The following is a 15,586-nucleotide window of genomic DNA, read 5'->3' as shown; positions in this document are numbered from 1 at the left end:
GCTGAGGCAGGAGACTTGCTTGAGCCCAGGAGTTGGAGGTTGCTATGAGCTGTGATACCATGGCACTCTACCCAGGGAGATAGCTTGAGGCTCCATCTCAAAAAAAAAGAAAGTAAAAATAAATAAATAAAAATTCACATTTTTATATACAAAAGCACACTTTTCAAAAACAGGGTTAGGCAATCCTCATGCTCATGAATTCCATTTAGGCTAATTTACCTACTAAAATTTATTTGTAACCCCCCAAATCAAAGCTCACTACACCTTTGCAGCAATTGATGGGCTGGAACAGAATGGCGAAACGTTTAAGTCATCAACCTGCAGCTTAGGTTGCATGAGGGAAAACTCTGTCTTATTTTAGCACTCATAATGTTAAACAAGTACCCTTTTCACAGTATTTCTTCAAATTTTTGTGCTTTTAATTAGGGATTTTGTATTTTAAAAGACCTCCCAGAAGTAGCACTGAAGCACTATCTACTATGTCTAAGCACAAAAAGGCCATGATGTGCCTTACACAGAAAATGTGTGTTAGATGAGCCTGTTCTAGTGCTATTGGCCATGAGTTCAATGTCATCGAGTCAACAATAGATAAAAATAAAAAAGTGAAAATAGAATAACATTCTAATAAAAGAGAGAATTTAGTAAATGAATGACTTACCACAAAGATGTGCCTGCAGAGTTTTAAATGTAAACAATAAACAAATTAACAAGATGGGGGAAAAAATCATAGAAATGACTTAAAAGATTGGGATACCTGAGGTACAGTGTGTTTTCCATACTTCCAAAATTTATTCTGTGAAAAAAGAGACTTAAATTTCTCCTCCAGAGAATCAAGCTCATTGTCAGGTAAAAGGCAAATCAATTTCTTTAATGCCAATAAGGAACAAGTTACAACTCGGTAGAATTTAGCTTCTCTTTCTTCCTCTGGAACAGTTCTTGAGGTGAAAAGAAAATAAATAAAAGGATTGTGAATAACTTAAAATACATACTTAGCATTTCTATTTTAAATTTTTATCATTAAATATCTACCAAAGTTGCTTTAGTTTTATTTATTTCCCCTGTCCCTACCTCCTTCAAAATAGAAACACACACACACACACACACACACACACACAAGAATTTAATCACACTTTTTATTTTTTTTAGAGACAGAGTCTCACTTTGTCACCCTCAGTAGAGTGCTGTGCTGTCACAGCTCACAGCCACCTCCAGCTCTTGGGCTTAGGTGATTCTCTTGCCTCAGCCTCCCAAGTAGCTGGGACTAACAGGTGTCTGCTACAACACCCAGCTATTTTTTTGTTTGGCCAGGGCTGGGTTTGAACCCACCACCCTCGGTATATGGGGCCAGCACCCTACTTGTTGAGTCACAGGCACTGCCCTTAATCACACATTTTAAAAGTAAACAATTTATTGCTCTTTCAATAAAATTATTCATAGTACTTCAACTATGTTCAGCCAAATCTTAAAATAATTCCTGCTATCGCCATCAAAAAGTAAATGTAAAATCCTCCTAAAAATCCAAAAACTCTCCAAAAGAACTAAATGTGTAGCTCCCAGATAATACAAGTTAAATACCAAGAAAATTTGCAAGTAAAATCCCTTAACACAGCACCTTGCATATATCATTGTATTAAATTATTTTCATCTCTACATTTAAAATTCTTCTTTCTTTTTTTTAAGACAAGGTCTCGCTCTTACTCAGGCTGGTCTCAAAACTCTTGAGCTCAAGCAACCCACCAGCCTCAGCCTCCTAGAGTGCTAGCATTACAAGCATGACCCATTCCCCTGGCCTAAAATTCCTCCTTTTTTAAAAAAAACTTCATGGCCAGGCATGGTGGCTCACATCTGTAATCATAACACTCTGGGAGGTCAAGGTGACTGGAATGCCTGAGCTCACAGGTTGCCGACCACTTTGAGCCAGAGCAAGACCTTCTCTCTTAAAAACAAAAACTAGCTGAGTGTTGTGGCAGGCGCCTGTAGTCCTAGCTACTCAGGAGGCTGAGGCAAAAGCATTACTTGAGCCCAAGAGTTTGAGGCTGCTATGAGCTATGACGCCACAGCACTCTACTATGGGTAACAAAGTAAGACTCTCAAAAAAATAAAATAGGGCGGCGCCTGTGGCTCAAGGCGGTGCCCCCCCCCAAAAAAACTGCAAAAAAATAAAATAAAATAAATAAAAATTTCACATTTTTAACTCTCTGATCACCCATGAGTGAAACAAATGCTTACCATGAATCACACAGAAATAATACCACTTACTGTGGATCACTGAGTGTATCAGGTGTTTCTTTTATAAGATGATCCTGCAGCACCTACAAAAGGAGAAAGTAACAAGCCTTGAACTGTCAACAGGAAATAGATAGAGCCCAGTAAGGTATAGTCTATTTTTAAAAATCCCCAAAGGAGAGAAATGGAGTGGGAAGGGTTTGGGAGGGGGGAGGTTTAATAGAGGGAGGGTAAAAGGGCGGGACCACACCTATGTATGGAGCATATCGCAAGGGTACAAGTCAATCTATCAAGTGTAGAACATAAATGTCTTAATAATCAAGTAAATGAGGGGAAAGCTATGTTGATTGGTTTGATGTAGCATATCAGATTGTATAAAAAAATCAGCACATTATATCCCACATATGCATAAATGTATTCATGATCTATATGTATATGTCTCAACAAAATAAATAAAAACAACCTCATCTAAGATTAAAATCAAACAGCAATGCTAAAAAGTTTTCTTTTCCCATCAATCCCCAAGGCTGCTGTTGAAGTAAGAATAGAGTATTTCCTTCCCACACTCCTAAAAATATTCCTGGCCACTGTTCCTCCCTTTCTCTTACACACAGCAGTGAAGTGGAAAAATTAACTAGTAAACGTGGGAGAGAAGTTAGCCTCTGCTTTCCCCTTCCCTTTTTCTGTGAGCCTTCTTGACTATAGGAAACATCACACAATGTGCTTTGCTCCATCAGAACAAGGTCTAAGGTTTTCAAATGTTGAGTACGTCTGCCTATTTCTGAAATGTAGTACTAGAAGTCCATCGTTTCAGTATCAACTTTATCAGCAATAGCAATAGCTAATGTTTATTGAGCTTTGTCATATGCTAGTTATTGCTGTGAGCACATTTATGCATCAACTAAATTCATCCGCACAATTTCATGAAGTTACTAACTCCTTTATAGACGTGGAAATGCAGGCACAGAAGCTTGGCCAAGGTCACACACCTAGTTAATGGCAGAGTAGAACTGGAACCAACAGTGTGATTCAGACCCCATGTCTAATAGACAGTATAATACACATACTACCAATACTGCCAACATTTTGGTCTTCATTTGCCTATTCCTCTCTGTAAGTTGGTTTGGAACTTGAGACAGTTCAATCCCAAGAAATATAATGAACTGTGACACGGCCAACTAAAAGGAAAGTAAATGGAGAAAATAATCCCTGTATGCAATGATCAGCTATCCATCCATAAAGAAGCCAAAAAAAAAAAAAAAATTTTAAGCTCCATGAACCACCAAATCAACTGTCTCAGAATCCATTCTCAAGTTTAATGTTTAAATTCACGACACTTCATTCTCATATTTATCACTTGTTATTTTAAATCAACCAATGATTGTTAATTTACAGATTGGTCAGAAAACTCCCTTTGAGAATATGATTAAAGCTACAAACGCTCTTCCTAAAAAACCAAGTTCAGTATACCTGAGAAATAATGAAAGGAGGAACTTAAATGGGGAGCTAGAATGAAGAAATGAGTCGGGGAAGAGGTGTTGAGTGAAAAGAACAGATTAAGTAAGCAGGTACCAGATCTTGCCGGAACCTTGTACGCCAAGATAAAAACAATCTGAACTTTAAGTGTAATGGAAGGCCACAGGACAGATGGCTAATTGAAAGGAAGAAAGAAGAGGAGGAGGATTATTCACAAGGTGCACTGAAAACACAAGAGTACTAATTAAGGCAATGAAAGCAAGCATGAATTTTTTTTAAATGCTCAATTCCTCCCCACCACAATCCTAGTTCATCCACTTTTCTTTCTTTTTTTTTTTTAATTTTTAAGTAAACTTATTTCAGGTTACTGTGAGGGTATAAACACGAGGTCAAAATATTTGATTTTGTGACGTGGAGTCGTCTTGTGGTTATGCCCCCCACCCACCTGGTGCCCTTTCAGTGAGAGCACCCTAACCCTCTCCCCCTCCATCGTTACCCCTCCCCCCAACTTGAATTGAAATGAGTTTTTCTCCCATTTGGTCTTGCACTGGACTGTCTATTGGCTTCATATTATTATCGAGTACATTAGATATTTGCTTTTCCATTCTTGTGACACTTTACTAAGAAGAAAAGTGTTTTCAACAACATCCAGGATATTACAAAAGATGTGAAGTCACCATCTTTTTATGGCAGAAAAGTATTCCATGGTGTGCATGTACCACAGTATGTTAATCCATTCCTGAGCTGATGGGCATTTAGGTTGTTTCCACATCTTGGTGATAACCCTTACTTTGACACCCTGGGTAGAGTGCCATAGCATCATAGCTCACAGCAACCTCAAACTCTTGGGCAGAAGTGATCCTCTTGCCTGAGCCACTCAAGTAGCTGGAACTATAGCTGCAACCTCAAACTAATAGGCAGAAGCGATCCTCTTGCCTGAGCCCCCCAAGTATCTGGGACTACAGACACCTGCCATAATGCCCGTCCATTTTTAGAGATGAGGTCTTGCTCTTGCTCAGGCTGAGCTCAACTTCTAAGCTCGAGCAGTCCACCTGCCTCAACCTCCCAGAGCACTAGGATTACAGGCATGAGCTACCGTGCCCAGCCTACTATTCTTTCCTAGTATAATTCTAATAAACTCTGCTGTCTGCTTTTTCCAGTCCATATATTGGTAATAGCAAATGAGAAAGGAAGAAGTCAGACACTACTAGACATAGACACACTGACCCACTGATAGCCACAAAAAGTTACGACTCATCACTTTTCATCCAAAACATACGGCTGAAGTGTTGTTGGCCAATTATGGAGAAACTTTTTTTTATCTTACTGTTGGGGATTCACTGAGGGTAAAAGAAACCAGGTTACATTGATTGTATTTGTTAGGTAAAGTCCCTCTCATACTTGTGTCTTGCCCCCAAAAGGTGTCACACACGGAGACCCCTACCCCCTTCTCCCTTTTCCTCTCTCTGCTTTTCCTTCTCCCACCCCCCTCACTCCTTCCTACTCTCTGCTCTTCCTTTTCCCCAGCCACCTCCCTCCTTCTCTCTTTCTCTGCTCTCCCCGTCCCCCACCCCCTACTGTGTACTAGGTCATTAACTGTCCTATCAAAATTGAGTACACAGAATTCATGATTCTCTAGTCTTGTGATGCTTTACTAAGAATAACATGTTCCACTTCCATCCAGGTTAATACAAACTATGTAAAGTCTCCATCTTTTTAATGGCTGAATAGTATTCCGTGGTATACATATACCACAGCTTATTAATCCATTCCTGAGTTGGTGGGCATTTAGGCTATTTCCACATTTTGGTGAATGTAAATTGAGCTGCAATAAACAGTCTAGTGCAAGTCTCCTTGTGATAAAAGGATTTTTTTCCTTCTAGGTAGATGCCCAGTAATGGGATTAGAGGATCAAATGGGAGGTCTAGCTTGAGTTCTTTGAGGGTTGCCCATACTTCCTTCCAAAAAGGATGTATTAGTTTGCAGTCCCACGAGCAGTGTAAAACTGTTCTTTTCTCTCCACATCCACGCCAGCATCTGCAGTTGAGATTTTGTGATGTGAGCCATTCTCCCTGGGGTTAGATGATACCTCAGGGTGGTTTAGACTTGCCTTTCTCTAATAATTGGGGACAATGAGCATTCTTTCGTATGTTTGCTATTCATTCATCCTTTTTTTTTTTTTTAAGACAGAGTTGCAAGCTGTCACCCTGGGTAGAGTGCCATGCTGTCACAAACTCTTGGGCTTAAGCAATTCTCTTGCCTCAGCCTCCCAAGTAGCTGAGACTACAGGTACCCACCACAACAGCCAGCTATTTTTTAGTTATCGTTGTCATTACTGTTTGGCAGGCCCAGGCTAGATTCAAACCTGCCAGCTGGGGTGTATGTGGCTGATGCCCTAGCTGCTAAGTTACAGGCACCGAGCCTCATCTGCCTTCTTTAGAGAAGGTTCTATTCATGTCTCTTGTCCATTTATACATGGAATTGTTGGCTTTTTTCATGAATTAATTTGAGTTCCCTATAGATCTTAGTTATCAAGCTTTTGTCTGATTCAAAATATGCAAATATCCTTTCCTATTGTGTAGGTTGTCAATTAGCTTTGGTTGTTATCTCCTTAGCTGCACAGAAGCTTTTCAGATTAAGTCCCACTTGTTTATTTTTGTTGTTGTTGTAATTGCCACGTAAGTCTTCTTTATGTCTTTCCCCAGGCCAATATCTTCAATTGTTTTTCCTATGCTTTCTTTGAAGATTTTTATTGCTTCATGCCTTAAATTTAGGCCTTTTTTACATCTTGAATCCATTTTTGTGAGTGGAGAAAGGTGCAGGTATTTTTTTTTTTTTTTTTGAGACAGAGTCTCACTATGTCGCCTTCAGTAGAGTACCATGGCGTCACAGCTCACAGTAACCTCAAACTTTTGGGCTTAAGCAATTCTCTTGCCTCAGCCTCCCAAGTAGCTGGGACTACAGGTGCCCACCACAATACCCAGCTATTTTTTTTGTTATAGTTGTCATTATTGTTTGGCAGGCTCAGGCTGGGTTTGAACTCACCAGCTCTGGTGTATGTGGCTGGTACCCTACCACTGAGCTACAGGTGTCAAGCCTAGAAACTTTCTTATCTGTTAATGGGAATATGTATTTGTTTGGTCTTTTGAAAGGCCATTTAACAATATCTATAAAAATGTTTAATGTTCTTGTCCTTTGACTCAACATATAGTTATTATAAGTTCTAGTAACTATCACTCTCACAAAGTATGAAAAGATTTATTTGTTTATGAATGTTCCCTGAAGCATCATGTGTTATAATAAAATTTGGGGGGAAATCCAATAGTTTATTAACATAAAAGGGGTTAAATAAACTATTGTGCATCCATATAAAATAATACCAGAAAGCCAATAAAAGGAATGTGATACATATATATTGACATGGAATTATAAGAGAAAATAATTTTAGATTAATTTTTACATATATTCACTGTTTAGATTATATACTGTAAAGCATATATCTAATTTTTTAGATGTATAATAAATTAAGACTTATAAATTTAAAAAGGATATTTAATTATTATAGAAAGATCCAATTTGAAATGTTAATTTTGTTAAACACCATTTTGAAAAAACAACCTTCAGTTGGAAATATTTCACTTACTGATTCCCCTACAATCCCAAGTAAAGGAGTTGTCATTACAGTATGCTTATAATCCTTAAATAATGAAGAAAAAACCACAGATTTAGAATGGTTCCAAGAACTTACACTTGTAATTTCATCCTTACAAAATGCTATGGCTTCTGGTTGCTTGCTTGGAGGAAAAGCCGCTTCAAATGCATCTTTTGCTGCAAACGCAGCTGGTGTATAAGTATCACACTGAGCCATTAGCCAATATCCCATTAAACTTTTTAAATAGGGAGCCAACTGTTTCTTTACTTTAAGGATAAGTTTTTCAAAAGCTTGCTGTGTGGCTTCTCGAACCCGGCGGTCATGATCCTATTGAAAATATAAATGTGGTTTAAAATATCTCTAGCCCCTAAAAACAAACACAGACATTTCTGGATATAAGAATTCACCTGTGTACAGATCAAAATTGAATTTATATTTTAAATATCAAAATTGTAGGGTTTTCTAAAGAAGAAATTATATGAAATAAGTTTTCCTTTTCCCTTTTTCCCCAATGAGATAAGGCTGTATTCAAGACAGATTCAAGGCCAAGTCTTGAGTAATTAAGTAATTCACTCTCACTCTTCTGCAGCAAATATACAAAGGAATAAAATAATTGCCAAAATTCATTACAAGTAGAAAGCAAGCATCTGAGTACATTTCTAGTAATAACCTAATTTAATAAACACAGACTCCTTACAATTATCACAACTCAACCTGATGCAATCTGCATAACAATGTAACCATTTTATAACCCTTAAGAAAAATCAATTATATATAAATTTAACAGCCCCCATGATGACTTCAACCAAAAAAAAAATACAACAGAAATAAATTAGTAAAGTTTTAATACTTACAAGTGAAATTTTGCAGAAAATTCTTGGCCAATATGGAAGAACTCCTTTTACAACTTCTGTGTCTCTCTCTGTACACATGGTTCCAAATTCTTGCATTGCCTAAAAATAATTAACATTATCAAGGATTAACAACCAAAATATTGGCTATTGACTGTATTCATTCTGTTCTAGAGCTTCTCTTTTATTTAGTGGGAAAATACATTATTTCTATTTGCAGAGTTCCTTCATAAGCTACTGCAGTAAAAAAATAAAATATATATAAACAACAAAAAAATCTCACATAAAATTATAGATAAAGGCCAGGCATAGTGGCTCACAGGTATAAAACTAACACCTTGGGAGGCCAAGCTGGGAGACTGCTTGAGAACAAGAGTTCAAAACCAGCTTGAGCAAGAGTGAAACAAATTAGGAAAGTTTCTCTATATCTCTATACAAATTAGGAAAACTAGCTGACCATGGTGGTACATGTCTATAATACCAGCTACTTGGGAAGGTAAGGCAGGAAGGTCACTTGAATCCAAAATTGAGCCTGCAGTGAGCTATCATGATACCATTATACTCTAGCCCAGGCAATAGAATGAGACTGTTTCAAATAAATAAATAAACAAAATAAAATTCTGGGTCAAAATTATATTCCCTAAAACTAAACAGCCAAAATTCCAAAGTGGTTAAGTTTAATGCAACAAATTAATGTATAATCCAGAAGATAAGAATCAATGAAGCTTAAGTCTGTGTCAGAAAAAAATACAATTGTAAAAAAAAAAAAACTTACTGGTTAATTACCGTTCATATTTCATTACACAGAATATGCTAATAACATTTTAACAATAGAACTTTTTGATCATTTTTCAAAAAACAGAAAACTTGCTTTTAATTTTGTTGTGACATCTTTCTTAGAAAGCTTCCGCAGCACCATTCGGAAATCAGAATCTACAAGGCTGTCAATTTCTTCAGCTCCTTGAATAGCAGGAACATAGCCTAGATCGCTCTGAGATGTTCCAAAACCAATAAATCCAGGCACGGTTCCCTGTTCTTTGGCAAGGAGTTCTGCAGCTCGACCACTGTTTGAAGGCTGGTAAGAAAGTCAGAAAGAAAAAGTATTAGGGCCCAGAAAGAATTCAAAATTAACTTTATAATTCCTTTACAATTCCCATGATCAGAACAAGCTTTTATCTGAGTACTTTTTAATTTTTTCTAGCCTATGATTTCATCTATTTTAATGTTTCCCACAGATCAATGTTTGTCACCCAAGAATTTATCAATGATGATTTCGGGAGCTATTTCCTGGTTTCTTGAACATTAGAACAATGTTTTTTAAACCATGGATACAATCCATTAGTGCAGCAGTTCTCAACCTGTGGGTTGCGACCCACAGGAACTATATTAAAGGGTCGCAGCATTAGGAAGGTTGAGAACCACTGCATTAGTGGATCATGATATCAATATAATAGCCCATGACAGAATTTTAAAGAAATAGAATAAAATTTTACATATGAAATCACCTGGCAAAATTGTCATTAAAAAATTTATAAAACAGCATTTATTTCCAACTTTCATATGAAGATTACATACACTGTGTAATGATGTAAAATTAACTTATAAATGGATCTCATCTTTTCATTCATCAGTTCACTCAACAAATAATTAAGGAATAGCCATGGGACTGGCCTAAGGATATCTGCTTCTTGATGGCAGATCCCCAAAGCCTCACCTAGCCTAACCTCTTTGGGCTAAAATTACATTATTATGGCCATAAAAATCAACACAAGGGTCAGGAAATAAGATACACGCCTTCGTTTTGAACCACTGCCAGTGACTTGTTCAACTGATACATAATACAGTAGTTTCCTGATACTAAAAGTTAGGGAGTTAGTTCTTCCAGATAAAAAAAAAAATATTTGAACTGCAGAAAGACATTAACTTATTCATTGTCATCTCAGAGAAAAATGCCTACAGTTTGACCGCCAAGATGACTTTATAATCCATCTAAGCGCACCTATTTCTTATTTTTCTATAAGACTATTATCCAGAGGGTTACTCAAACAGGTGATTCAAATTGCTCATACTTATTAGTAAAATTGTGTTTGGAACACTCATTTGACAAGGAATATACAGCTCTCCTTCTAAACTGAATTAAGGAACCTAAAATGAAAATGATGGCCTAAATTACATTTTTTTTCAAACTATAGAATTTAAGACTAATTCAAAAAAAGATTCCCTATTTTTAAATTTCATTAGAATGTGGCATGGTACTCTCAGATATTCAGGAGGCTGTGGCAAGAGGATAGCTTGAGCCCAAGAGTTTGAGGTTGTTGTGAGCTATGATGCCATGGCACTCTACCCAAGGCATCAGAGTGAGAAAAAAAAAATTATTAAAATCAACGAACATTATTCTCTGCCTTTCTTAGTACATGAATAAAGAGCTACAAAGGAAGGTTGTGAATTTCAATAGAAATTCTAAAAACTAAATATGATATCAGAATACTGGAATTTTCTTTTTTTTTTTTTTTTTGAGACAGAGCCTCAAGCTGTCCCCCTGGGTAGAGTGCCGTGGCATTACAGCTCACAGCAACCTCCAACTCCTGGGCTCAAGCGAGTCTCCTGCCTCAGCCTCCCAAGTAGCTGGGACCACAGGCGCCCGCCACAACGCCCGGCTATTTTTTGGTTGCAGCCGTCATTGTTGTTTGGCAGGTCCGGGCTGGGGATTCGAACCCGCCACCTTAGGTGTACGTGGCTGGCGCCTTAGCCGGTTGAGCTATAGGTGCCGAGCCATACTGGAATTTTCTATAACCTCATTTTAAAAGTTTTATTATGAAACAAAATAACAAACTAATTATTGCTAAAAGTTAAAGAAGTTGAGGCTGAATTCTGACCTAAACTGAAATACTGACACTGACAGTGATAACTAGAAGCACAAGATAAGGTAATCCAGTTTCTAATTTAAAGTAACAAATTATCTTGAAATGCACTAATTGTATCTTTTACTTTGAATTCAAAATGTAGTTGCAAGGCTGCCCTGTGTGTGTGGCTCATGCCTTGTAATCTTAGCAGTCTGAACTGAGTGAGACCAGCCTGAGCAAGAGCCAGACACCCACCCCCCTACTAAAACTTAAGGGCATTGTGGTAGGAGTCTGTAGTTCTAGCTACTTGGCAGGCTAAGGCAAGAGGTTCACTTGGGCTCAAGACTGAGGTTCCTGAGAGCTGTGGCACTGTGGCACTCTACCCATGGTGACAGAGACAAAAAAAGAAAAAAAAAAAAAAAAAGCCATTACTATTTCTCAAAAAAAAAAAAAAGCCATTACTATTAGGATCTTTTTATGTTAGATGCTTATACCCATAGTTCAGTAAAAATCAAGAACACTGATTCTATTTCTAGCATTTAATTTTTTTTTTTACACCACCCCTACTTCTGTCTACAATCTTTTGTGCCTGGCATCTTGAGATATGTGACATGGCAATCCTGAGCCTACAATTTAAAGACAAACTGAAGAAAACTTAGATCTTTCACCATCTGACCTCAATTTCCAGGTCTTACATCCTGCCACCCACTCTTTCCTTCTCTTCCCTGGCTTCCCTCTTCCTTCTCCTAATTATGCGGCCATCATCTATGCTCTAGTACCAAACTGAATTCAAGGCTTTCTGAATATGTTCTACCCTTTCACAATTTGATCTTTGTATAATCATTTCTCTCTACCTGAAAAATTTCCTTCTTATTCATTGCCTGATAAACTACTTCAAAATACTCAGCTTGCAACACTTGCCTTCCTTTAGTCAATAGCCATTCTTTTCTGTTCTCCCACATTCTTTCTGCTCACATCTGCATCCTACATAATTCTTTAGTATATTACAATACTTCCTGTTATCTACCTCTATCATCAAACTACTAGTTCAAGAAGAGCAGACATTTGCCTATCATCTTTGAACACATGGCATCCAATATCAAAGTTGTCTGTCAAATGAATGACTGCTACTCTGAAGTTCAAATCCTAATTCTGCAACTTTCTGGCTACATAAATTTAGGCAAGTTCATTTCTCTAAACCTCAGTTCCATCATCTTTAACCTGAGATAAGAATAACAACTTATTTATTACTTGAGTTACTGTCAGGATTAAATTTTTTAACCACCAAAATAATCATTGATTCCAGTAAGAATCATCAAAGGGTACTCAAACCATTAGGTGAAAGTTGGTAGTGGAACAGGACATTCATAGCCTCAAACTAGCATATTATTTATTATTAGCCAATAGAAAAAGTTAACTTTTCAATAGATCCTACCTTAACCAAGTGATCAAACTAATAACACCAATAATGGGACAAACATAGGTATCATGTGTCCTGGTGTGCTGCACTAAGAAAGATCCATAATCTATGAGGCATTCCTTCCAAAAATTGTTTAAACTAAATCTAATCATAATGAAACAATTAGACAAATCTAAATTAAGCTAAATAATCAGCCCAGACTCTTCCAAATTGTCATATGGCACTGCTTTCCCTATTCCCCTACCAAGAAGCCCTTGCAAACTATCTAAATCAAGGAGCCTAAATGGAATGAGTGATCCTTGATAGGAGCCCAAATGTTTTCTTTAAGATGGCAGATCTTAAAAATCATACAGAATATTATTATTGACAATGACAGAACCTAAATGTAAGACTGGATACTAGATTATGGTATTATATCAAAGTTAAAGTTTCTGTATGCTGTAATTGCTCATGATTACATAGAAGAATGGCATTGTTGGACGGCGCCTGTGGCTCAGTGAGTAGGGTGCCGACTCCATATTCCGAGAGTAGCAGGTTCGAACCCAGCCCTGAACAAACTGCAACAAAAAAATAGCCAGGTGTTGTGGTGGGCACCTGTAGTCCCAGCTACTTGGGAGGCTGAGGCAAGAGAATTGCCACCCAAGAGCTGGAGGCTGCTGTGAGCTGCGACGCCATGGCACTCTACTCAGGGCAACAAAGTGAGACTCTGTCTCTAAAAAAAAAGAATGGCATTGTTTTTGAAAGACACAAGATGAATTATTTAGCAGTTACGAATCCTCATTTCTGCAATTAACTCTCATAGAATTTAGCAAGATAACATAAATTGTAAGAAAGAGATGTTACCAGATATTAAGAGTAAGTCGAGAAAGAATTGACGTACAGCTGTCACTCTAAGATCCTTGCAACTTTTCCTCATATTAAGTTTAAAAAAATAAAACATGGGGGCTGGGTGCCCATAGCACAGTGGTTACAGCCCTAGCCACATACACCGAGGCTTGTGGGTTTGAACCCAGCCTGGGCCAGCTAAACAAAGAGAACTGCAACCAAAAAATAGCTGGGCGTTGTGGCAGGCACCTGAAGTCCCAGCTACTGGTGAGGCTGAGGCAAGAAAATTGCTTAAGTCCAGGGGTCTAAGGTTGCTGTGAGCGGTGGCCCTCTACCAAGGGCGACATAGTAAGACTCTGTCTTAAGAAAATAAAAATAAAAAAAACTGGATAACATTTTTATAAAAATCACTAAATGACAATGCACGTAAGTGCTTACCACAATACTTAACAAAACAAGTTGCTATCACTGCTGGTATTATTATTATCTTCCAAAACAGATTAAGTGATTGATCTAAGAAAACACGGAACTCAAATCACTAAAATTAACTAGATCAGAAACGGGGGAAAGCATTCTTATAATAAATCTAACACCACAAAAAAATCACCATGATAACATATTCCCAGTCACATAGCTTTACATGCATCCACTTCAAGGCCTTCTCAAAAAAGTATTTAGTGACCTTCTTCTACATCCCAGTCCCTATTCTAGATTCCAAAGATGATAGCAGCAGATGAAAACACCTGCCTTCAAAATACTTACATCTTATTGAAGCAAGACAGTAAATTATATAGTATATTTAGAAGTCATAAATGCAGTAGAGTAAAATAAAGCAGGGCAAAAAAACAGGGAGTGGGAGAGAGCTAAAATAGGTAATCATGGGAAACCTCACTGAGGTGTCTAGAGCAAAATTTGGAGCCACATAATGGAAGAGCCTTGGAAATGTGCCAGGCAAGGTCAAGGCATGATGAAGAAGTCAATGTGGCTGGATGGAGTGAACCAAGAGGTCGGAGTTGAAGATGGAACTGGAAATGGAAAGGAGCGACTGGCAGACCACATAAACCAAGTACACCATCCTAGGGCTTTGGCCTTTATCCGGAGGGCTGTGGGGAGCCACTGTAGGTTTTGTGAAAAGGAGGGACTGACATGATCTGAAGCAACCTGCACACTGGGCTCACTTTAACTTCCTCCCACTTAACTTCCCTTGTTCCTAGCGCCACCCTCCCCCCATCAACACGGCTACCTCCGCCAGGTAACCTTCCAGTTTAAGCTGTCACCGAATCATTTCTTAATGAACACTGTGGGTGTGTGCTCGGAGGGGGAGAGCTCTGGCATGGAACATCTTTTCTCTCACAATTCTCCAACCCGCCCTCAGGGACGCACACACAACAGAGAGGTCACTCTTTTCGCAAACACACGCTTCCCAGCAGCCGCGCTCCACACACCTTCCAGCCACGCGCAGGGCAGAGCCAGCTGCTGCGAGACCAGGACCCCGGTCGGCCGAGCCACTAGCCACTCACCCTAAGGTTCCCTTTCGTCCGCTGCTTGTTCTTCCCGCCCATGGTCACTGTCCTGTCGTAGCCACACTCTCAGCTTGCAGCCCCGGGGTTGACACAACCGGGCCGCAACTTCCGCTCCCTAGCGGCGGAAGAGGGCGCCTTGTAATAACTTCCCCCGCCCTCCCTTTCCGCCACCCACCCCGCCCTCTTGCTGCCCACTTCCGCTCCCGCCTCCTTCTGTTACTAACCAGCCGCCGCCGGAGACGTCACAATTAAAGCCGCCTTGTCCGAGTGACGTCATTCCCGACCAATAGGAAGCCAAGCATTGGACCTTGGGCGCCAAATCCTGTCTATAGCGCTTTCCCAAGCTAGATTTGTTCCTTGCTTAGCTGGTAGAGAATTGGCCTGAGCCATAAAAGAAGCAGTTTCACAAAGGGAAGCAATAAGAATGCTATGGTACTGCGTGTGCGAAGGTGGGAAAATGTTAGAGTTCCAATGTGATACAATCATCAGCATCACCTGGGCATTCGTTAAAAACGCAGACTCGCAGGCTTAACTTGGAACTAGTGAATTAGATTTTGCATTTTGTCAATACTACCAAATTTTGTTAAAATTTATGTATGCTCTACGCAATATTCTCTCTAAATCCCAGATATTTTCCATGTCAAAAGTGTTATGTGCAGTTTTTAGAAAACAAGGTGGCTCAGAGCCTGTGGCTCAAGTGGCTAAGGCGCCAGCCACATACACCTAAGGTGGCGGGTTCGAATCCAGCCCGGGCCCACCAAACAACAATG

General features: G+C 38.8%; 1 protein-coding gene across 1 annotated transcript in view; it reads right to left on the bottom strand.

Moving 5' to 3' along the window:
- The window catches only part of LTN1 (listerin E3 ubiquitin protein ligase 1), a 66,596-nt gene extending 51,576 nt beyond the window's left edge, over positions 1–15,020 (bottom strand). The window contains exons 1-6 of the mRNA XM_003797090.3: positions 14,814–15,020; positions 9,077–9,280; positions 8,209–8,307; positions 7,451–7,681; positions 2,260–2,312; positions 755–935 (exon numbers count right to left, since the gene is read on the bottom strand). Of these exons, the coding sequence (XP_003797138.1) occupies positions 755–935; positions 2,260–2,312; positions 7,451–7,681; positions 8,209–8,307; positions 9,077–9,280; positions 14,814–14,855 (810 nt within the window). The 5' untranslated portion in view covers positions 14,856–15,020. The remainder of the gene's footprint in view (positions 1–754; positions 936–2,259; positions 2,313–7,450; positions 7,682–8,208; positions 8,308–9,076; positions 9,281–14,813) is intronic.
- Positions 15,021–15,586: the final 566 nt, after the last annotated feature.

Source organism: Otolemur garnettii, unplaced genomic scaffold (genome assembly GCF_000181295.1).
Source record: "Otolemur garnettii isolate 467f Iridium unplaced genomic scaffold, OtoGar3 scaffold00111, whole genome shotgun sequence".
In the NCBI taxonomy this organism is placed as follows: domain Eukaryota; kingdom Metazoa; phylum Chordata; class Mammalia; order Primates; family Galagidae; genus Otolemur; species Otolemur garnettii.
This window is presented reverse-complemented; position numbering and strand designations above follow the sequence as displayed.